The 25,351-nt window shown below is 36.3% G+C and overlaps 1 protein-coding gene across 1 annotated transcript; it reads left to right on the top strand.

Annotated features, from left to right (window-relative positions):
- Nucleotides 1-760: 760 nt before the first annotated feature.
- LOC113306065 lies at nt 761-24,023 on the top strand. Its single transcript, XM_026555051.1, has 12 exons — nt 761-1,382; nt 5,313-5,500; nt 5,877-5,931; nt 19,286-19,390; nt 19,472-19,659; nt 20,560-20,738; nt 21,412-21,696; nt 21,789-21,847; nt 21,926-21,962; nt 22,070-22,141; nt 22,608-22,932; nt 23,560-24,023. The coding sequence occupies exons 1-12, from the start codon at nt 761-763 to the stop codon at nt 23,989-23,991; spliced, it is 2,547 nt and encodes an 848-aa protein (XP_026410836.1). The 3' UTR covers nt 23,992-24,023.
- The last annotated feature ends 1,328 nt before the right edge of the window (nt 24,024-25,351 follow it).

A 25,351-nucleotide genomic window follows, 5' to 3' on the forward strand; every position in this document is an offset into this window, starting at 1 on the left:
ATCACCCATTTCAAGAAGGAGTTGAAATGTTACCAGCAACAACGACATCAAGGTGTCCTTCTGCAAGAACTTATCCCCAGGGGATAAGTAGAGGAAATCGATGGGTATGTATCTCAACTACACTTTTAAGTGATACTACCCTTCTTAATGTATCTCCAAGGGGTGGTAACCAACCCCAAACAAATATGCTAAACTCGCGTCCGAACTCCCTCTCCAATAGGGGCCTTCGTTTGGCCTTGCGTATTGTGCAAGCGGATAGGGCAGTGGAGACACCCGTAGATTTGACTCTGCGATAAATATTGCAAGAGTCAGAAGAAAAAAAAACATATTACTGAAAGCGCCTCTGGAAAAGAGACCACAAACTGGTAGCACCCAACATTCAGAAAGTGTCACTCCACACCGACATGCACGACCTTCACATGAGGGTTGGCGAGCATGAAAGGGGAGGAATGATCGCGACGGGAGATATAGATCACCCTAAAGGCAAGCTACTAAGGATCATGTGCCGAATCATCGCTATGAAAGCAATCACTTCATCGAAGAAGCGGAGCGGCAGTGTGGACCAAGCAACTGGCAGAACAACAGGCGTGAAAGGGAGTACCTCAACGATCAAAGAAAGGAGTATTATGACGAAAACCGACGCTCGAAGAAAGCAAAATCGAGGAAGAACAAGGAGTTAATCAGAAATGAACGAATCCATCGAGAAACTGAAGGAGATTCGTCACAAATTGAGGAACTCAATAAAAGAAAGCTAGGCGAAATGATCGAGGGAAGAAAGGCTACAGGTATTTGCGATGAAAAGGTCGATGGACTCACCTTTCGTCGAAGAAATAAGGTGGTTCCGCCCACCAACAAACTTTGTGCAGCCCCAATTCAAGGAGTTATTCGACGGAAAGAGCGGCGATCCAGTGGAACATGTGTAACATTTCCAACCTTCAATGAGTCTGTGGGATATACCGATGAGTTGTTATGCAGAACCTTTCTTGTGACACTAACAGGTAAAGCTTTGACTTGGTTCTCACAATTGGAATCAAATTCAACTGCGAACTTTGGGATGTTGTCAGACGCATTTTTCGAGCAATATAAGATCTGGGAAGCAAAAAAGGTAGCAATCACTTATTTGGATTGCATCAAGAAACAAATGAAAAGTCTGGAAACTTTCAACCAACGGTTTCGCCAAGAAGTTGGAGAAGTCGGCGCGGTTGATGCTGGGCTCATCATTGAAGCATACAAGAAGACCTTGCCTTATGACGAATTCGAGACATTCAATTCCTTAACCGTACAGCCGGTAGGAAACCTCAAAGAATTATATGCAAGGGCATATAAGGAAAAAAATAGCAAAGCTGTCACTGACGAAGGGGACAACAGAAATTCCATCCAAAGTGAGACATCATCCGGATGACGACTCTAAGAAGAAAAATCGTGAGGGTTCCGAAGGACTCACTGGATAAGAGACACAAAAAAGTAATAAAAGTATTATTCTACACCAGCGTGCACGATCTTCACATGAGGGTTGGCAAGCGCGACGGGTACGAAGTGATCACGATATGATACTTGAATCATCAGAAAGGAAAGCTTCTGAAGCAAGTAATGTATCCAAGAAAAATGATCGCTACAAAAGGCATCATGCCATCGTAGAATCTGAACGACAATAGTTATCTAGCCATTGGTTGAACAACAGTTTCCAGCGATAGAGATACCTTGACGACCAGAGTCGAGGGGAATACCTCGAAAAGCAGAAGGTGTATTACAAAAAAAAAAAAGGAAGAAGGAAAGTTTCAACTTCAAATAAGAGAAAATTTCCATGGATGTTGTTTATGACAATAGTCTTATGCCAACACAATCAGCATATTCAATTCGCACATATCCTAGCCTCGCAAATATCAACAATCTCAAGTTGTATCTCACAACAAATCAGAGGAAACATCTTCGTTATGTCTCTACTCCAATTCCAGAGTTACTTGCTTGCACATTCTCCCTTGGTCCATCAAATGGATACAACTTAAAACTTTCACGAGTTTAAAACAAGTAGAGCTACACAACATTGCGAGTTTTACTCACGATAATCAAACAGCTGGGGGCGTCTGGGGAAGACCATACCTGATAGATAAGCTAGCAAGAGGAAGTTATATTGAGTGAAAAGCAGCAAAATGGATCCCAAAACTTGGAACTTCGACAACTTGGAAATAGGTCACAATTGACTACGGAATGCATATTTGCGATGTTGGATCCATTCACGCCTCATAAGGTAAACCTAAACGATTGCTTAATTTGTTTGCAATATTCGTATTTCATAGTCCTGTAACAAATGCATAATTCACATACAAGTGCACAGTTCATAAACAAATGCATGATGCACACACTTCGATACTAGCTAGAGTCGTTTAAAAATAACACTCGCATAGCTAAGATCGGACATAAACTCCGGGCATACTGGCCAGAGATGTCAGGAAATGAACCTCGCATAGCCAGCACCGATTCCAACTTGACTTTGATTAGATGAAACATTTTCCTTGCACGGTCTTAGTCAATACTTGCGCAATTTGCGAGCAAGCTAAACCGGTTTAGCGCAGGCTTAAAAATAGCAAGGACCTCGTTCCATGGGCAATGGAACCCCATCTCAGGGCAGTGGGAACTAAAAAAATTGTCTTTTATAAGCAACCTAATATTAGCGCAGGCTTAGAATGAGCAAGGACCTTGTTTCATAGGCAATGGAACCCCGTTTCAGAGTAATGAAAATTCAGAATTGGAAAGGATGCACAGTCTAAAAATAAATAAATAATAAAATAAAATAATAATTTTATTTGCATGAAGAGGCTTTGTTGGACATGGATGCAAAAAAAAAAAAGGAAAAGGAAATAATTAAGGTATATTGAAGCATCACTCGAAAAAGCATCAGAAGAACATCACTTATCAAGCTCTCAATGCATGAGCAGTTGTGATATTTTACAACCATCTAAAATGTGTAGATAATGATTTGGCATCACCATCATTATTGGAACATCAATCGGAGTATATTTATGCAACATCATACGGATCTAAGCACAATGGTCTATACTCCACAGAAGAAAAAAACCAGTTTTTCCGTACTATGAAGTTATACAACAACTATAGTACGAGCAGAAAGTATTCTGTTGTGTTGGAATCTATGGCCTCAAATCACAAGTGAAGAGTTAAGTCTTGCACTCACCGCAAGCGCAAGATTTCACCAAGTTTTGCGCCAGTGCAACCACGAACTCTTGTCTCAAAAACGAGATACAATTATCCAAGAGACGTGTTAACATTTATAGCAGCCAGTGCAATAGCTGTCATAGCGAAAAAAATAATTTGTTGTGCTGCAAGCAAGAAGACCTATTACAGCAACAAACACATAACTTGAAACTCGTGATATAATCATGAAGCATCGTTCATATTCAACTATCGAAAACTCTCGTCCGGAAACACCAAGAGAAACCTTGTTTGCAAGCATACTGCCATACCGTTTCAATAAGTAGCTTGGGGGCGTCAGAGTACAACTATGATACAACTGATCCAGGACACTCTTCTTAATCCACCGATAAATTGGGAATTAAGAGGGGGCGATGTTTGGACCATATATATTTGGAATGAGCTTAATAGGGTCATCAGCTCATTAGACTCAAACAGAAATCTTGGTTCATGGGTTAAAGCTTAAGCCCATAAAAAGTTAAGAACCAAATATGTTAGCCTTTGTTAAAGGTGACTACATTCATCGTATCTTCAAAGGGGATGAACCTGTTCAACCCAAGAAGTTAGAATTAATATGGATATATATTTGGTCCAAGTACATTATTAACCTGGTCACCCTGAAATGAGGGAATGAATAAAGGTTAATTATTGGGCCAAATACATTTCTAAATGTCTAGATACATAATTATGATTTAAATAATGATGAACCTGGACGGTATTTGGTCCAGGTGCGTCATCAAATTGAATGCAGACAGGTAATTGACTGGATGGAGGGATTTCAACAATAAAGGTACACAATTCTAATCCTTTTCTCTCCACTAAAACCTGTTTACAGCTCCTTACTCATTGAGGCATCGGAGTGTCTTTGCAGGCACCCCCTCCTTTTCTACATTCATTAAGAGTATTAGAAAGCCAAGAGCATTGAAGAGCTGAAGAGGATTTTTCCTATCATCAAGGACGCATCACGAGGAAAAGCTGTGGATCATCTCAACGGTCTACAAATCATCCATCAGGTATTAATCTTATGCCATCCAACGGTTAATATTATATCATTTCTGTAAAAATATCGAGGAGTGTTGTAGGAACATTTTTGCTACAACAATTATCTCGACTCAGTCCATAGACAATCACTTTAGGATAAAGGACTTATAGGTGGAAAAGTTTTAGATTGCGGTATATTTGGATACCCTCGTGTTTTCAACATTCTTTTGTGATTGGTAACACCAATTACTAGGATCGGTCACACCAATTACAAATATCGATCATACCATCTCAGGTGATTATTTAGGATCCGTTACACTAATTAATAAAAACTAGTCATACAAATCATAAGTCAGGCACTGTGATTAGTTATACCAAGATACATAACAAGTTATGATCGGTTCTACTAACTCACACGTATTGGTAATCCAAAGATATGCAATGCATAACAATACCAATAAGTCTGGAAATTTCCCGTTCGATTCATAAAACAAGTTCATGAATGTACTTCCTTTAAACAAATGTAAACATTGTTTCTTATGATGAAATATTCACCTTTACCCATACACATAATCACAATAGCATTCATATGATTATGTCGATGTCATATCTACGAAGTTCAAAAGATAAGCATTATACTTCATAGTCTAATTCCTTAATACTATGATCATGTGATCATGTCTCACTACTAGAGTAAAATAATCATTCGCAGCTTCGCAGTTATGCTTTCAATATAGCACGACTTGAAAGATACGTTAGGAATGAAACAATTCAAGTCAATATTACTAACCTCGAGAGTAAGGATGATGTCGTCGTTGTAGCTCGTTATTTCTTCACGTTTTTCGGGTCTTCGAGTAATACTTGTATGTATCATATTCGTAGACTTTCTAGTCTAACCTATACGAAGTTGTCTCTAGTACATAATCAAGCGACTCTTAGATGAGTTTTGGTTCACTAAAATATGACAACCAAACTTGACATACCAGCGCTTGGTGGGTTCAACCGACCTATGATCTAACATAATATATTATCGGTGGAGTTGGTGGAGGTGTAGTGATGGTGGTTGCGGCGGTAGTTGTGGTATAAGTGATGTTGGTTGTGGCGGTGGACCAACGGTGGTGGAGACAGTGATGACGGTGGTGTTGCTGGTGGTTTTGGTGGGGGAAGTGCTAGCGTAAGCGGTGCAGGTGGAGGTAGGGATGATCTTGGTGGTAGTAGTGGTGGTGGTAGTAAAGGAGGTGTTGGTGACGATAATGCTGACTTTGGTGGTGGTGTTACAAGTGGCGGTACTGGTGGCAGGGTGATGTTGGAGGTATGACAATTGGTGGAGGTATGGGTGTTGGTAGCAGGTGTGGTTGTGATGCTAGTTTTTAAGAAATATATGAGAATCTGCAAGTTTTCGCAAGTCTTGTGTCTTAGGTTGAGATTTGTGGAAGAAAATAATGTACATACTTTGCCTTGTAATTTCCATAAGATTCCACAAAAGTCTTGGGTCCTTAACAATCGAAGGCTTCAGATTTTTATGGAGTCTAATATTCATAAAATTAAATACCTCAGAAACTTAAGGAATCCAAATAATTCCGCATTGAATACGATGGAAATTTCGAAAATCTATATTTTCTATATAATTCCTTATTCAATACACCCCTGTAAGACTATTATTTTTAAATCATTGGACTCTAAAACAGTATTATCATGATAAATCCTTTCCTTTAAACCATAGGAATAAGCCTTTATTTATAGGTTAGGTGTGAATCCTGGTTACATATAGATGGGCCGCACACATGGACCAAACGCCTTATAACAAAGAAAAACGATGAAAAATCTGGGGTACAACAACCACACCCAATATTTCGTTCGACAATCTGAATGGACAAACTCCAATATACTGTCAAGAGAATCAACTAGGCAGTCAAACTAAATCCTTAGAAAAGTATATCAAAGAGTTATATCTCAATTTCTCAATTCAATCCGCAATCCAATAAATAGGAATTTGCGAGCCCGATTGAATAAGAGAAATAACTTGGACGGTATCACGAACCAATATCCAAGTGTCAATAAATTCAATCAACAACCCAAAGGTCGGATTTACGAACTGATTGAACTTAACGCACAACCTATGATATTTCTATTATATAATAAAATATAATGCGGAAAAGAAACAACACAGACACCAAAATTTTGTTAACTAGGAAACCGCAAATGCATAAAAATCCGGGGACGTAGTCCATCTTCGAACACCATAATCTGCTACAAACACTAGACTACTTCCAATGAACTTCGGACTGGAATGCAGTTGAGCCCTAACCAATCTCACACTGATCAAGGTACAGTTGTGCTCTTTACGTCTCTGAACCCCAGCAGGATTCTACACACTTTATTCCCTTAGCCGATCTCACCCACAACTAAGAGTTGCTACGACCCAAAGTCGTAGACTTGATAAACCAATCTGTCTCATATAGAAAAGTCTATTGATATTGATAAATCTATCTCCCACAGAAATACCTATGAGTTTTATTCCGTATTATGATAAATCAAGGTGTACAGAAACAATTGATAAATTAGAATTATATTCCCGAAGAACAACCAAGTATTATCAATCACCTCACAATAATCTTAATCGTATGGAAGTGAAACAAGATATTGTGGAATCACAAACGATGAGATGAAGATGTTTGTAACTTCTTTTAATCTTACCTATCGGAGATAAATCTCAAGCAAATCTTAGCACAGGTAATACTCAATTACGATAGTAGAATTAAGATCAGAACACACAACTACAGAGAAAATAGTTGGGTCTGGCTTCACAATCCCAATGAAGTCTTAAAGTCGTTAACCTACATAATTTTGGAATAAACCTAAGGTTAAAAGGAGAATCGACTCTAGTCGCAACTAGTATCACACAAGAGGTTTGGGGATTAGGTTTCCCAGTTGCTAGAGTTCTCCCTTATATAGTCTTCAAATCAGGGTTTGATAGCTTTGGAACAAAGCAATCAATATTCATCGTTAGATGGAACCTGATCTAAGAGCCAAGCTAAGTTTGCTTGAAACCAAAGCAATATCTCTCCACTGTTAGATGGACTTAGCGTGTTACACACAAATGAAATGTACCTTCATTTAGATATGGGTAACCGTACCTAAACGTGTACACTAGGTTGGCTCTACAGTAGTAAACTGAAGTTATCCATAAGAACACTTTCATATTAAACTTATTCATCTTAATCAGAACTAGTTCAAATGACTCAAATGAAACTAGTTATAGAGTTATTCAATTGCTATATTTTCATAGAAGTGTACAAGAACAATACTGAAGCAAAATCGGTTTGATTCACTCCAATCAATTCATGAACATTATGGCCACGGTTTGCAAGTGATTGAATTCCTTATTTCATAAATGTATTAGTTCATGTCACAACCGATTCGAGAACTTTAACCCACTCAAGTATGCAAACGGGTACGCATACTTAAATAGTCGGACTTGGACTGTGTCCGACAGTATGCATACGTGTACGCATACTATCACACATCCAAAATAACAATTGAATTAGTACGCGTACATGTACGCATACAATAGTTCCCGGACTTCAACTGAGTTCGCCAGTATGCGTACGGGTACGCATACCAAGGCTCCTTGACTTCACATGACCTCGCAGTACACATACGGGTATGCCTACTAAACCGGTCTTGGATCAACATATATGCAAGTACGCATACTATGTCTATAATCCAATTGTGGTTAAGTGTTCTAGACTCTATTTCAATCATTGAAACATTCTTAGAGGATGACAATAGTTATTTTAACGAACTATTAGCCTCAAAGCAATTTTCATGTTATTGAAATAATCATTACGAAACATTCCAAGTCTACATCAAATGAATGTACCACACAAATCATGTAAGATGTTACCAGGCGATTTCGACATGATCATGTAAGATGTTACCAGGCGATTTCCACATGATCATCTTTTGACTTTCGTCAAGAATATAAGATGAACTTAAGTGAAAGCTTACCGACACATATTTCGAGAAATATGTAAGCGGGTTAAACTCAGCTCGAAATATCAAACGCGTATAATTGAATATTATATAACAATACGACTTTTATCTCAATATATGAGATATAATAGAAATAGACTTTCCGAGTGATAGATGAGTTTCAGTCTCCACATACCTTTTGTTGATGAAGTTCCACAAGCTCTCCTTAGTAGTTCTTCGTCTTTAATTGATGTACACCGTGAAATCTAAAGCTCAACTACACAATTTTTCCTAGTCTGAGACATAGCTATAAGTAGACTAGAAATCAAGACTTATAGTTTTGATCACTAACACTGAAAAACAAGCTTGAGATAGAAACGCTTGCGAGTTTTACCGAGCAGTGCTCTAACGATCTCCCCCTTTGCCAATTTTAGTGACAAAACTATTAAAACATATGGATTACAAAATAAATAAACTGTGTAGCTTCTCATCCAAATGCTTGATCTCCTTGGTTCTTCAACATTATTCGAAATCTTTGTCACTTCCAGGTACTCCAGTGATTTTGAACGTGTTCAACTCAGCATCATAGTTGTTGAAGATCCGTAGCAATAACAATGAGAAAACAGTTGCTCTCAATCATTGTTATACAGTGTCATAGTATTATTACACAATATCAAAGTTCAATTGTATCACAACTTTGACAACAATACTATGGTGATATGTATCACTTCCCCTTAGTCAATACTTCATCTCACAATGAAAACCACTTCCCCTTACATAATGATCCATAAACCATATGTATTTGTAGTGTGAACTACACACTAATCCTCCCCCTTTTTGTCAATATAAATTGGCAAAGGTACGAAAATTAGTGAGATCCTAATGAAATTTTCATAAAGATACTTCATGACCAAAAGAGAACATATCAACTTGGTTTCGATGATTTCACATAGTCGAAACTTAGTGTATTCATCAAGGAGATTATAAAGATACAAGAAAACTCCTACAATATTCCACAGCCGCACTCCCCACAAAGATATGGTAATTAAGCACAAATTCAATTAAGAACTCTCTCCCCCATAAAATGTCATTCCCGAAAGAACAACAAGAGCGATCTTACTTTTACAAGAAAAGAAGGATTTCTTTGGACATAATCAAATCACATGAAACATGGATTTGTATCCAAAAATCTCAATTGAATTAACCACAAAGGAAATTATCGATTCAATTGGCCATGCTCAACATAAGAAAACTTACGAAGCAACACAATACATTCACAAGGATATGGATCAGGGAAAAACCAATACTGCGGAATAATCAAAGATTCATTCTATTTTTCATCACTATTTGCATAGACTTAATCTTTGTAGACAAAAGTTCATCCTATATTCCATCAATATTTTTATAATGACATAATAGGCTTAACTTTTGTTGTCAAAAGTTCATTCTATCTTTTATCAATATTTTCATAATGACATATAATAGAATTAACTTTTGAGCAAATATGGGACACTCATGGTTCACGGACGTAAACAACATATCCCATAACAAGTTGCAATATATAAACCATAAAGATTAATACTGCAAATATCATCTTCCAAATAAACTTTAGAATTTAAATAAATAAATCTAAAAACATTGCAAGATGAAAACCGTTTTCAATAGCTACGTGTACTCATAATAATTTTTATTCCAAACCTTAGTTATCCTTCTTAAAACACAAGTATAATTTTTCATAAGAAGTTTCCTAGACATTGTAGAGCTTTCTCAGGGGATCTACTGAGAATTCCTTCTCATTATTGAAAAACCCATTGATTATGGGATCATTTAATTCCTCCAAATCTTCAAAAATGTCAGTTAACTCACTAAGTTCTCTTTTCATTTCACGCAGGGTGTTCTTTGTCAGAGACAACATTTGTTCATAGTGAGTTATCTCTTCTAAAGAGAAAATGATTTGAGATTTTAAATCATTTCCTTTGCTGATGAAAATTTTCACCATAGACCTAAAGTTATTATCATGATGACAAACAGACAATAGGAAGTTAGAGGAAGAACCCTTTTCATCATTTGAAGCCTTCTCCTTTTTCTTCCTTGAGGACTGGATTCCTTCACAAAGATACACATTGACCGCTTCTACTACATCCTTTTTTGTGGTACCTCTAGTTATAGAATCCATGAAACTATATCTTTCAAAGAAAATAGGTGCAGAACAATTTTTATCACAAATGAACATAAATAGACCATTGGAAAACCAAACCCTAAAAGAGTTTTGAAAAAGTCTTCACGGTTCATGGTCCATTATCTATCTTAATAACAAGATATTCACTTGCTCAAATTAAATCTTATAGCTAAAAATATAATAAGAGAGAAACAAATAATTCTACAGGATTTGAGCAACCTTGATGTAATCCTTATTTTCAAGTCAGGAATAAAGATACATTACATTACATTACTATAACTAGATAGTAATGGAGTGAACAAAATGTTAACTTCTCTCGTCACATGGTGACATATCAGGGTTTGTTGAATAAGCAGACTTACCTTGTCTGACTCTGATTCTTTTAGACTTCTTCTTGTATTCATGTGTTTCCTGCTGTTTCTCCAGAGCCAGATTCATCCTTTGCATGTCATTATGAAGTTTGGCATATTTTTTCTTGTTCTTCTTGAATTTACAACACTTACTCTGAAAATGACTTGCACTTCCACAAAACGAGCAAAACAGAGAAGAGTTTTTGTTTTGTTGGGATGACTTCTGTTTATCACAACCTTCAAGATCAATTATTCCAGAACCAGCCGAAACAAATGAGTTGATTGTGCTCACAGTCTTATTTTTGAACCCTAAACCATTTGTGTTCCCAAAAGCCTTTTGACGAAATAACATTGCTATAATCTTGTCAGAGCTTCCAGACAATCTTTGTAGGTCACACTTGAGAGAATTAATCTCTTTTTCTTTCAGAGATAGGGTTCTGGTGGATTCATCATTAAGACAATCAATCTCAAGAGTTTTCACCTAAAGTGATGATTCAAGTTTCTCCAACATAACCTTTAGTCGAAGATTTTATTGGTGAATTTCTTCAATTTTATCCAAGAATTCTAAAATCTTAGTGTCAGACTCGCATTCTGAACCAGAATTTGAGTTAATGGAAACTTCTACCGAAAAGGCTGAAAATCCTGAACAGACATTGGAAGCATGTATATCGTTGACACACTGAGATGGTTTTTCTTGAACTGAATCACCAGAAGCATTAGAGAGAGAGTAGTCTCTCATATCTCTTGCTTTTCTTCACAATATCCTTGATCTTTTGTGTAATCAGTAATCTGTTAGGATCAAAATGATTAGAGCAGCATTCATCAGCCCAAGACAAGTTAGAAGTTTCACTTGTATTGGTCACAACATTGAACGCAAACGCTCTGACTGTATTCTGATCATGATCAAGTAATTTTAACTTTCCAACAAGAGTATTTCTGGAAAGTGTATCAAGGTTATTTCCCTCAACGATGGTATGCTTCTTATAATCGTATATAGATGGCAGCGATCTGAGAATTTTCATCACAATGTCCTTTTCAGGAATAGTCTTACCCAATGCAAAAGATGCATTAACAATTTCATACACTTTTTGATTAAACTCATCAAATGAATCTTCATCTGCCAAACGAAGGTTTTCCCAATCAAAATTTTGGTTTTGAAGCCTAGCTTCTTTTTCACAGGTATTCCCTTCAAATACGGTTTCTAAGATATCCCAAGCATCTTTAGACTTCGTGCAAGTAGTCACATGATGCTGGAGATCTGAGGTAATGGCATGGATGATAGCATTTAACCCGTCAGAATTTTGCTTTGCAGCAAGAACTTCTAAAGGATCATACTCACCAATATCCTTTGGATTAGTTACACCAATCACTGTAACTAAGGGAGGATCATGGCCATTAACAACCCGAACCCATGATTGAAAATCACGCGCTTGAATAAAGGAACGCATATCAATTTACCACCATAAGTAATTTGAGCCATCGAAGACTGGTGGTACGTTTATAGAGATAACACTTCTGTCCATAGTCCGATCGCTACAAACACAGACTTATAAGGTCTTAAACGTGTTTGCATGCTATGATGCCGATTAAAAAAGCGGGGGTACAACAACCACACCCAATATTTCATTCGGCATTCTGAGTGGACAAACTCCAATATACTTTCAAGAGAATCAACTAGACAGACAGACTCAATCTTTAGAAAAGTATACCAAAGAGTTATATCTCAATTTCTCAATTCAATCCGTAATCAAAAAAATAGGAATTTACGAGCCCGATTGATTAAGAAAAATAACTTGGACGGTATCACAAACCAATATCCAAGTGTCAATCAATTCAATCAACAACCCAAAGGTCGGATTGAAGAACCAATTGAGCTTAACGCGCAACCTGTGATATTTCTATTATATAAAAAAATAGAATGCAAAAAAGAATAACACATAAACCATAATTTTGTTAACGAGGAAACCGAAAATGCAGAGAAACCCCGGGACCTAGTCCAGCTTTGAACACCACATTGTATTAAGCCGCTACAAACACTAGCCTACTACCAATGAACTTCGGACTGGAATGCAGTTGAGGCCTAACCAATCTCACACTGATCAAGGTACAGTTGCGCTCCACACGTCTCTGAATCCCAGCAAGATTCTACGCACTTTATTCCCTTAGCTGATCTCACCCACAACTGAGAGTTGCTACGACCCAAAGCCGAAGACTTGATAAACCAATCTGTCTCACATAGAAAAGTATATTGATATTGATAAATCTGTCTCCCACAGAAATACCTATGAGTTTTATTTCGTCTTATGATAAATCAAGGTGCACAGGAACCAATTGATAAATTAGACTTATATTCCCGAGGAACAGCCAAGTATTATCAATCACCTTACAATAATCTTAATCGTATGGAAGCGAAACAAGGTATTGTGGAATCACAAACGATGAGACGAAGATGTTTGTGACTTCTTTTAATCTTACCTATCAGAGATAAATCTCAAGCAAATCTTATCACAGATAATACTCAATTACGATAGTAGAATTAAGATCAGAACACGCAACTACATAGAAAATAATTGGGTCTGGATTCACAATCCCAATGAAGTCTTCAAGTCGTTAACCTATAAGGTTTTGGAATAAGACTAAGGTTAAAGGAGAATCGACTCTATTCGCAACTAGTATCACACATGAGGTGCGGGGATTAGGTTTCCCAGTTGCTAGAGTTCTCCCTTATATAGTCTTCAAATTAGGGTTTGATAGCTTTGGAACAAAGCAATCAATATTCACTGTTAGATGGAACCTGATCTAAGAGCCAAGCTAAGTTTGCTTGAAACCAAAGCAATATATTTCCACCGTTAGATGGACTTAGATTGTTACACATAAATGAAATGTATCTTTATTTAGATATGAGTAACCGTACCTAAACGTGTACACTAGGTTGGCTCTACAATAGTAAACTGAAGTTATCCATAAGAACACTTTCATATTAAACTTATTCATCTTAATCATAACTAGTTAAAATGACTCAAATGAAACTAGTTATAGAGTTGTTCAATTGCTATATTCCCATAGAAGTATACAAGAACACAACTGAAGCAAAATCGGTTTGATTCACTTGAATCAATTCATGAACATTATAGCCACGGTTTGCAAGTGATTGAATTCCTTATTTCATAAATGTATTAGTTCATGTCACAACCGATTCCAGAATTTTAACCCACTCAAGTATGCAAACGGGTACGCATACTCAAGTAGCCGGACTTGGACTGTGTCCGACAGTATGCATACGGGCACGCATACTATCACACATCCAAAATAACAATTGAATTAGTACGCGTACATGTACGCATACAATAGTTCCTGGACTTCAACTGAGTTCGCCAGTATGCGTACGTGTATGTATACCAAGGCTCCCTGACTTCACCTGACCTCGCTAGTACGCATACGGGTATGCATACTAAACCGGTCTTGGATCAACATACATGCAAGTACACATACTATGTCTATAATCCAATTGTGGTTAAGTGTTCTAGACTCTATTTCAATCATTGAAACATTCTTAGAGGATGACAATAGTTGTTTTCACGAACTATTAGCATCAAAGAAAATTTCAAGTTATTGAAATAATCATTACGAAACATTCCAAGTCTACATCAAATGATTGTACCACACAAATCATGTAAGATGTTACCAGGCGATTTCCACATGATCATGTAAGATGTTACCAGGCGATTTCCACATGATCATCTTTTGACTTTCGTCAAGGATATAAGATGAACTTGGTTGAAGCGAAAGCTTACCAACACATATTTCGAGAAATATGTAAGCGAGTTAAACTCAGCTCGAAATATCAAATGTGTATAATCGAATACTATATAACAATACGAATTCTGTCTCAATATAGGAGATAGAGTAGATATAGACTTTCTGAGTGATATATGAGTTTCAGTCTCCACATACCTTTTGTTGATTAAGTTCCACAATCTCTCCCTAGTAGTTCTTCGTCTTCAATTGATGAACGTTGTGAAGTCTAAAGCTCAACTACACAATCTATCCTAGTCCGAGACATAGCTATAAGTAGACTAGAAATCAAGACTTATAGTTTTGATCACTAACATTGACAAAAAAACTTGAGATAGCAACCTTGCGAGTTTGACCGAGCAGTGCTCTAACAAAAGATTTGTTTGTTACTTCTGTAGGATCGCTAGACCATAAACCATCGTATTACTCATGTTTGATTCACGAATTTTACCGAATTATTCGAAAACGAATAATACATCTGACATATTCACATCCCATACTAAGAACGTGAATAATATGTGCCTCACGAATAATACACGAATTATTCGGATTCTCGCTCGGGTAATACCGTCAAGATGCCTTCCCGACATTAATATTAATTAGTATGAAAACCTTAGTGAAGATCGAACTCGAAACCTTCTGCTGTCAAGAGTAATGGTCTCACCAACTATTTTTGTGATGCGGTTAGTTTGCTTTGTTTTCGAAAACCTACGTATTTAATATATTCATGCCATTAAAATTTCATAGAAAGACCATGCAACCACCCTTATATGTATTGTTTTCTATTTGATAATTTATCTATTCTTCATTTGATACGCTGTTTGATAGTCCCTTAAGAATATAAATACTTATCAAACTATTATAAATATATGCCGAATTTTGCATACCAAAATCATATATCAAAAACGAATTATCAACGTACGTATACTGTTTCGAATCACTGCCAAACAACGAATGATTTACCGGATGTTTGATCGAATTTGAATTATCCGAATCCGTATAATACTCGAATATTTACCGTCCCGAACTATTCTCCATACCCCAAAATACTAACTAGGCGTTATACCTCAGTAATGTAGTGTACCCGGTCCCTTTAGGGAGTATCATGAAACAGTGAGGTGTGTACCACAATTCTAACTTGGGTTGTTATGTTGCTCTGGTGAAACATTCTTAATCACGTAATATGTAAAAGAAAAAAAGAATTAAAAAAAATATTATTTAGAAAAGAATATATTTTTGTAGATTTTAAAAGCTCCTCCTCCCAACTTTCAAAAATTTGGGATTGTTGGAAGTGTTTTTGACAAAAAAAAAAAGAGAACACTTTAAAATTCTTTTACCAAACATCATTATCAAAAATTATTACCGTAATACGTTTTAAAAGTTTTTTTCTTTGTTTTTTTTAGAAAAAACATTATCAAACCCAACTTAAATTGCTAGATCTCAGTTAGGCCTATTCCTATGCACATGTCAAACACCGGAATTTTTCACTTTTGCACCCACTATGGGTATGTCAAAGTGGCAGATATATGTGTCGACGTGTCAAATATACCACATAGGCATACACGAAGGAGTTTCCACAAGCGATAGAATGTTCATCGCTATATGGTCTTAATAACGCTCGTTGGTTAGATCATCACTCAGGTGTTTTCCATCCAACGTCCAGGAATTCCCCATCTTATAAATACTCAAGTTCAAATTTCAACTCGCACCAGAATTTTTAAATCTCTATAGAATTTCTCAATCCCACACATCTTCCATACCGTGTTCATCACTCTTCCAATTCTTCAAAGAGCATAGCTGAAAATATGAACATGACTGAGTTCATGGAAAACCAACATGTTGTCCAAAATAAAGGAGTTGTTAACCAACCCAACCCAACCCAATAAGAAGGCGATTACCAAAATTTACTATTGCGAAAAATGAATGTATTTGCAGGAATTATGTTTTTTTTTACTCATCGTCCTATCATCGGTGGAGCACTCCATGCCCAACCATTTTCGTTAAACATATTTGAGAGATTTCAAAAACAAACAATTAACGTCAACAATCGTGATGCCCACTTGTTGAGTCATCGCTTCAATACAACCAGTAAGGAAATTAGTAAGTATGTTGCTTTAGTAATGCTTGAGTCTGAAAACATGAGGAGTGGTGAAACCATGATGGACATTGAAGCAAAATGTAAGGGGGGAGTGGCTTCACATCTATGGAAAACACTTCCAATGTGGAAGTTGTTTTGACATTTTAAAAGTGTTGCCCAGATATAATCCAAAGTTTATGTTTTAATTTCTTAATTGTCAAGCCAAAGAAGAAGTTTAATATTTTTCTTAGTTTATTAAAATGTAAGTGTAAGTCTAATTTTAACGTAAGAATGAATTGAGAATAAAATATAAGCTTAATTGTCAACTATATGAGTCAAATTTCGAATTCATAAACAAGTGAGTTTTTCTGATAAACTTTGAATTAATCATTAATAGTCATTTTACAAGACATAAAACTAGACAATAATAATTTAATATATAGACTTTAAAAATAAAAATCTAGGACAATGTTCTTCATCTTGTTCATCTATGCGCTCATGAACGGAACTTCATTTGTTTATCTTCTTCTTCTTTGCCTTCAAATTTGCTTTGCCTTGATTTTTCTTGCTTTGAACTCTTTTTGGCCTTTTCTTAGCTGCAGGTTTGAGTTGGTTAATATCCAAAACTTGAAGACTTCTTTGTTTTTTATTTATTTCTTTATAATTATCACATATCTTCTTAACAACACCTTCAAGTACTACTTCAGAAAAGTCAAGCTATGTGTCATGTACTTGCTATAGTTAGTAAGTATAATTAGTATTATTAATTAGTTAATTAGTGTTTAATTGAGTTGTAATTGATGGTTTAGATGTCCACGAATATGATGTGGTCGGGCCACATACTTCCCTCTTAGTTTTGTGACACCTATTACAACTAAAAACCCGCCCCCTCCAAATCCATGTTAACATTTCACTTTTTGAGAAAAAGTAGCGAGTTAAGAAAAAGAATTAGTTACACTTTCAGGTAGTTAACTGTTTTAAGACTTTATTTTCTTCTTTATTATAGGTGTCACAAAACTACAAGTATGTGGCCAGACCACATTGTATCCACATCGGGTTTAGATGATGTCGTAGGCTGTGTTAGTAGCCGTTAGATATCTAAGAGAGAAAACCTATCTTTTATAAGCCGTAGAGTCTGTAATGAAGAGTTCATGAAAATTATAATCAAATTGAATCGATCGTTTATTCGATTAAGGTTGTGTTCTTCGGAACCAATAGGCTTGATTCGTGAGAATTAAGAAAGGATTATCCTCAATTTATCTATCCAATCTTGTTATGTACATCAAGGTACATGACAATTGGTATCAGAGCTTGGAAATTCAGTTCTTCATCCTTGAGGACAAGAATGTTTTCAAGGAGTGGGGAATGTCATGTACCTGCTATGGTTAGAAGAGGGTGTCCCATATCATATCCTTGTTAGTAGTTAGTAAGTATAATTAGTATTATTAATTAGTTAATTAGTGTTTCATTGGGTTGTAATGGATGGTTTAGATGATGTCATAGGCTGTGTTAGTAGCCGTTAGATATCTAAGAGACAAAATCTATCTTTTATAAGCTGTAAAGTCTGTAATGAAGAGTTCATGAAAATTATAATCAAATTGAATCGTTTACACGATTAAGGTTGTGTTCTTCGGAACCAATATGCTTGATTCGTGAGAATTAAGAGAGAATTATCCTCAATTTATCTATCGAATCTTGTTATGTACATCTAGGTACATGACACTATGTTTCCAAATCAAGTTGGGGTTGTAACTCTGCCATTTGAGAAATTCTAGATTGAAAAAGAGGGAAATACAAAAAAAAAAAAAAAACGGAAAATGGGTCATTTGTCCAAATATTTTTAAAACATGGTTCAAATGGACGAGTAAAAATTATTATGGGTGAAATGGACACCAAAAAAATAGCAAGGATGAAACTGGATCCATCCTGACTTAAACTTAAAAAATAGCAAGGATGAAACTGAATGCATCCTGATGTAAATTAAAAATAAGAAAAAATATTTAAAAATGGGTAGGATGAAAATGTTTACATCCTGTCTATTTTTACATTTTTGTCCATTTAAACAGTATCAAAATCTAAATGTCATTTTCACCCAGGAATTGTTGATTTTGGTCTTTTTAACCAATTTTGTGAAAAAAAATTGTGTAAAAATTTTGGTGTAAGATTTTAATTTGAAAATTACTATTTATAGGCGAGAAAGAACTAGTCATTGACACTAGTATTAAATGGAGCGATACTAATCATTATACCCGCAATATTGTCCTTCTGGATGACGCTATTGACAATATCGCTCCCTAACAATTCATGGCCTTATAATGGCACAACTCATTACCATGCCAGTTAGTATGTCAAATACAAAATTTTACGGTGGTGCATAGAAATAGGCATTATGTGCTCAATAATGGTCCCTTTGGGGACATCAAAAACCGATGTTTTATTTCGAAAGCTCGACTATCTTTTCTGCTCCACTGTCTCCTCCACTAATATAAAAAGAAAAAGCAAAGAAAAGGACTGGATGTAAACGTATCTCAAGAAATCTGTCTTATACTCGATTGGGTACTGATGGATGTGTTGGAAATCAAATGAAGTCTTATATTAGTAGACTGATGTATAATAAAATCTATCAGAAAGAGGAATTTAAATAATTAACTAATGAGTTTTCCACTGCTTCGCGTGTTTCTGATCTGTGGAGATTCATAGAATAGTAGTAGTAGTAATGAGGAACTTTCTTTTTCTTCTTATTCATTGCATTCTCTATTACCCCCTTTTCCAGTTCATCATCTTACATTCAGGGAAGTACTGGTAAACCTCAAGGTTTTACTTCAGGTGAGTGATCCAGCTAATATTACCTTTATCATTTTATTTGATGATCTATGTATAAATCAAATGTAATCTCTCTTCCCCTAGGAGAAGAGAAGGTGGGATCATGGACAAAGGGACTCCTTCAGTTCTCAGAATCACCATCGCCTTCGTATGAGCATCCACCAGGAGGTACGCTTATTTTGGCTGCAAATAGGACTATAAGACCTGACATTCTTAGTGGGTTCAGGCGATATCGAGGTGGTTGGGACATTCGTAATCGCCATTACTGGGCTGTACGTGTTTCCTGCTCAATCTTATGTTCTTTCTCATTCGACCTAGTTTCATTGTTCTTATTCTGGAGGATGACATTATTATCAAATAGCCAAAATAGATACGAGATCAGGAAGGATTCTTAAAATTTATCTAGTATAATTATTTTATATTAGTACAAAAACGTTAAAGATCTGTTTTGTAGTTTTTAACATTTTACTAATTGCTGCTCTAGTTAAGCAAATTGTTTGATTCCTTAGGGACATAAATGAAAGCCTTGATGAAAATTCCTCTCGGTCCTCGGATAGTTAGATACTTACATTTACCTATCAAGTGTTGGAAGTCGGATCATTATCTTCAAAAGAAGATCACGTAATCTTTTGTATCCAGCGCATATGGGCTCAGATGATAATTGTTAAAAAATTAAATCGTGGAAAAATCCAGAGTTAGGGAATCTGAGTATTATGTCAAGTGAAACAACAAAATTAATGTCAAATCATGAAACATTAGGCTTTGCTTCGACTCAAGACTAAAGGTTGATAGTTGCTTGGTTTAGGATTTGACACGTTCCTAAATGGTTACATAATGTCACAGGGTTAGCGAGAAGATGATAGGGAGGTTTGTTTAACCAGTTGTGGGTTATATGTACCTTAATCCTTTACAATGCCTAAAAGAATGCTCTTACGTACCAATAAATTATTTTAATATCAAACAGATCTCTACTTGCTTTAATCATATGTGGCTGTTGTGTGGATTGACAATCAAAAAATTCAGAATGTCCCAAGATACATGGTTTAGTTGGATCCTGAACATATGTAGTCTATATTCTCTTACGAGTCATGGTACTTATAAAGTGCCGGAACCCTTTCTTAGTTGATGTATTGATATCTAGGATAATTGTTTTCTGACTGTTATACTTGCAGTCTGTCGGATTTACAGGTTCTGCTGGGTTCATCCTTGCTGTACTTTGGTTTGTGTGTTTTGGCTTTGCTCTAGTCGTGCATCATTGCTGTAGATGGAATTTAGGCATGAAACACAAAGTCTCCGAAAGTCAGCATAAGATTTGCCTAATGTTGCTACTTGTCCTCACATGTGCTGCAGCGTAAATCTCTCTGTCTCTGTCTCTGTCTCTCTCTCTCTCTCTCTCTCTCTCTCTCTCTCTCTGCCATATGTATATATAGAAGAAACTTAGTCAACTAGCAGGTTTTCTGTTCAACTTCAGAGCAGATTAGAGAAACAGTTTTCATAAGAACCTCTGGATAATAATTCTAACCGAGAATCATGACCATATTGGGAGGCTTTAATTTCGTAGTGCTGAAACACATACCAGGTTTCAATTTGTTGCATAGAAAAGATCAAGAGAGTTTCCTTGTTATTGCTAACTGTAGTGTTTCGGATAATTTATGCTAGACCTTTCTAAATAGCAATATACAAAGAGGTTGTCAATAAATTTTACATGATATCAAATGAATGAGTGAATTATGATATACTCGCTCTGTTTGTGGTAAAAAGTTACTATCACTTTTCCAATTTGGCCTATTTTTAGGCTAAAATGAAAAAGTGATAGTACCTCTTTTCCAGAAACGGAAGTAGTATGAGATACTAGAATCTAATATGATATCAAGTTGCTGACATATTAGAAGAACTCAAGTCTCTGGGGTAGGGGGTTGTGAGGAAGAGACCACAAATCCAGTTGCTTTTTGGGCATTTTGCATTTTGCATCCATCTATTTACTTTTCTCACCTTTTAACTATTTCCATTTTGCATTCCACCAGGACTGGATGTATTCTTCTCTCTGTCGGGCAGGATGAATTTCATGGTGAGGTGATGCATGCTATGACCTATGTTGTGACTCAATCAGATTATGTTGTGCAGACACTGAGAAATGTCACTCAGTATCTGTCAATTGCCAAGAATATAAAGGTGGACCAGCTTTTCCTTCCGTCAGATGTAAAGGATGAAATTGATAAGTTAAACATGGATCTAAGCGCTGCAGCGAATACACTGACAGAGAAAACGAGTGAAAATTCTGGCCGGATAAAAAAACTTTTCAATGCTGTGTATGACTTCGTACTCCTAGTTGTTTATCTTAAAAGATTATGAACATTTATATGATCACTAAGAGTTCCCAGTTATTAACATTTTATCGCAGGCGATCGGCATTGATCTCAATGGCCGCAGTTATGCTTCTCCTGTCTCTTCTTGGTCTTTGTACGTATTTAATATTTTGTTTGTGCTTTTGTGTTCGACTTCTTATTTCCTTACTAAGGGGTTAATGATCTCCTGCAGTGCTTTCAGTGCTTGGGCATCAACATGCGATTTACATGTGAGTTTCGCTGCACTGGTTGTGCTGTTTGAGTTTTCGACTTTTAGTTGATAAAATGTTTGATAGTTTAATCTTGTGTACTTGCTGTTCAATAATCATTGTCACAGATTTATCTGGAGTGGGTGGCTTCTCGTGGCTGTTACATTCCTTCTTCTTGGTGTTTTTATCATCCTAAACAAGTAAGTAGAGTAATCCTTTTTTTTTTTTTTTAATTCCTAAGAATGAAATAATTGGAGTATACCATTTCCTTTAATGTTGATTTAGGTAGGGTTGTACTGCATTTTGTTTATCAGCATGACGCTGTTGGTAAGTTCGTAGGTTCTTCATTTTTTTGTTTTCCTCTCTTCACCTCTTGCACAGGGTCAATGTCCATAGATGAACTTCATTTGTTTTCTTAACTGTTTTTACTTTTTATATCTTCTTTATGGTGATAATATATCAGGTTTGTACCTAGGTGTGGGTGATACATCTGCATAAAAAGAAGTATATGTGCATATATCATTTACTATAACAACTGAAGAGTCAGATTTCAATGGGACAGCCTGCTAAAGCATCCACTTGGGATGCAACAGCCAATTTGATGTACCTAGCCATCATTGGTAAAGATAACTAGCTGACTAACCATGTGCAAGATTTACATTGCAGTGCTATTTCAGACACTTGTGTGGCCATGGATGAATGGGTGGAAAATCCCAATTATGAAACAGCATTAAGTAATATACTCCCATGTGTTGATCAAGTTACAACAAGTAAAACCCTTACCCAAAGTAAGGAAGTCATCAATCAACTCGTCAATATTGTTAACACCGCGATATGGTCCTTTGCCAACTGGGATCCACCTCCTCAGAATACTTTTGCTTACTCCAATCAGTCTGGGCCTTTGATGCCACCTTTGTGTTCCCCGTTTGATTCCCAGCTGCATGATCGCCCTTGTGCATCACAAGAGGTGTCCTTTTCCAATGCCACTCTGGTATGTGTGTCTCTTATTGTGTTCTTTACTACTTCAAGTTTCGAAGAAAAGATAGTGTTACATACAAGTCACTTTGAACATGAAGTAGTTTATTTTTAGAACTGCTGCCATGAAGGAATGGAGAACTTAACAACTGTAACTGGGTCTGGTATACCATGTTCTTCCAAAAGTCCCTGAACATATCTTGCAAATTAGTTCATAACAAATGCTTATGCAAACACTCCACGATTACCTATTGGTAGTAAAAGTTAGAGTAAACATAGAGGTATATGATTCAACTGCCAACATGGCTGAAATCTTCACACTACACTATGACATGTGAAATGTTTGTGACTTGTGAGACTAGCCGACTCTGATCTTAGTTGAGAGGTTTATTTCTCCTGGGAGCAATTGAGCTACCACGGCATTTAAATTATACGTTAATTGAAGGTAAAAAAATGTAGCTCAGACTTGCTTTTCATTAAGTTCTACTTTTTTACATCCGTTTTCTTTTCTGAGTAAGCATTTTGTTCTTGTTTTGCAAAACATTTGCTTTTAAGGTCTACAAACAGATACACTTTCTATTCTCTCTTTTTATATTTTCTTTTTTGAGTAAGCATTTTGTTCTTGTTTTGTGAAACATTTCAGGTGTGGCAGAATTACACTTGCACGGTGTCTGCATTGGGTTTATGCACCAGTGCCGGGAGGATAACACCGAATATGTACACACAGCTGGTAGCGGCTGTGGACGTTAGTTATGCTCTTGATCACTATACTCCACCATTGTTGAGTCTCCAAGACTGTAATTTCGTGCGGGATACGTTCAGGAACATTACAGTAAAGTATTGCTCTCCGTTGGAGGGTTTTCTTAGAATGGTAAACGCAGGTTTGGTGCTCATCTCTATAGGAACCATGATGTGCCTTATCCTCTGGATACTATATGCAAACCACCCCCGAAGGGAGGAAGTGTTTGTGAAAAAACTATCTTCGCCAATAATTGCTTTTTGTTGTCTTTGTAACAAAGATGGTAATATTAACTCTAATAATAACACAGTACCATCTACGGGTATTGAAGTGTAAAGCTCTTCCGGTATAGTAAAATGTAGTTAGAATGAACATATGAGATAGGATTCGTTCTTAAAAATAAATGATGCGTCACTCCCAAAATACCCTCGTTTAATTGGGGGCCCCTAAAAACAATTTGGGGCCGTGACCAATTTATATCCACACCAAAAATTTTAGGAGGGTTCCAAAAGGTGGTGAAAATACTATTTTACCCTTACTACTTAAAAACCTATCCTCCCCTCCCTTCCTCTTCCACCCGAGTTCTCCTCCTCCATTAATGACAAAAAAAAAAAAAAAAAAATTCTTCGTCGATACGAAAAACTTTAATCCGGGAAGAGAATTAGAAGAAGAAATGGTGCCGATTAGAGAGTAAGTGAACTAAGACCCTCCTTTGTTTTGATTTTTTCTTGAGTTTTGATTGTGAAATTGAGGTCTAGAACCGATTTTTTTCAGTTAAGGTGAGTGGGTCGTTACTTTGTATTTTCTTAAACCCTAACGATTCTTCATATGCATGTTAACTCTATGAAAAATCGTTAAGCTATATGATGTTTAAGTTAACGACCCTAATTCTGCTACTACAATTTTTTGCCCTAGATTTGGGTCGTTACTTCTGTAATCGAATCTATTGACGACCCTGATTCTGCTAAGAACAGTCTCTCTGTCTTAAAAATTAGAAGTGTCGTCAATGTATATATTCGAGTCGTCATTGAACTCTTATGGTTTGGATTAAAGTCGTTACTCTTAGTTGACGACCCTAGTTGCAAAACAGAAATACTCACTGTCCAAAATATTGATAGGGTCGTCAAATTATTTGTTAGTGTCGTCATGTTTTCTATTAGAGTCGTTTCTGTTTTAAAGAATAAAGTGACGACCCTTGTTCTGATAGCATGAAATACTCAACTGATTTGTTCCTTTTTTGTGTATGTTCCTTTTTTGTGTATGCCCCTGGTCTAATCCAGACCGTATGACTACAAGTATGACGATCCTAAGTGTTACATTTTACAGGGAGTTTTGGTTTTAGAGTCGTTCATGTGTTAACCAAAAAACATAACGACTCTGGGTGACCTAGCTAAAAAGGGTCATCAATCTGTATCACACTACCCTAACGATTTTTCATAACCTGGAAATGTTGCAGGTTTGAGTCGTTATTAGTAGTGTCAATATATTGACGACCTCACAGAGTCGTTTGGGTATACATTCCCCGACTCTGACGACCATTACACTGAGTTGTTCCATAGTGAGGATGATTTGACCACTTGGAGCAACAAACACACAAATCGAAGGGTATAAGATGTTTACCTGATTATTTTGAACTTGAGGTTCCTCATTTTGAGGGTTGGTTCCTTTATTTGTACCAATATTCATGGCTTCCTCT

Source organism: Papaver somniferum, chromosome 8 (genome assembly GCF_003573695.1).
Source record: "Papaver somniferum cultivar HN1 chromosome 8, ASM357369v1, whole genome shotgun sequence".
Lineage (NCBI taxonomy): Eukaryota > Viridiplantae > Streptophyta > Magnoliopsida > Ranunculales > Papaveraceae > Papaver > Papaver somniferum.

Bases quoted from the DNA above. Each gene is read 5' to 3' on its own strand.
- LOC113306065 (XM_026555051.1), top strand. From the start codon at position 761: ATGATCGAGGGAAGAAAGGCTACAGGTATTTGCGATGAAAAGGTCGAT. The intron at 21,697-21,788 runs GTATGACTTCGT...ATTTTATCGCAG, and splicing joins AAAAAACTTTTCAATGCTGT to GCGATCGGCATTGATCTCAA. The intron at 21,963-22,069 runs GTGAGTTTCGCT...TCATTGTCACAG, and splicing joins CATCAACATGCGATTTACAT to ATTTATCTGGAGTGGGTGGC.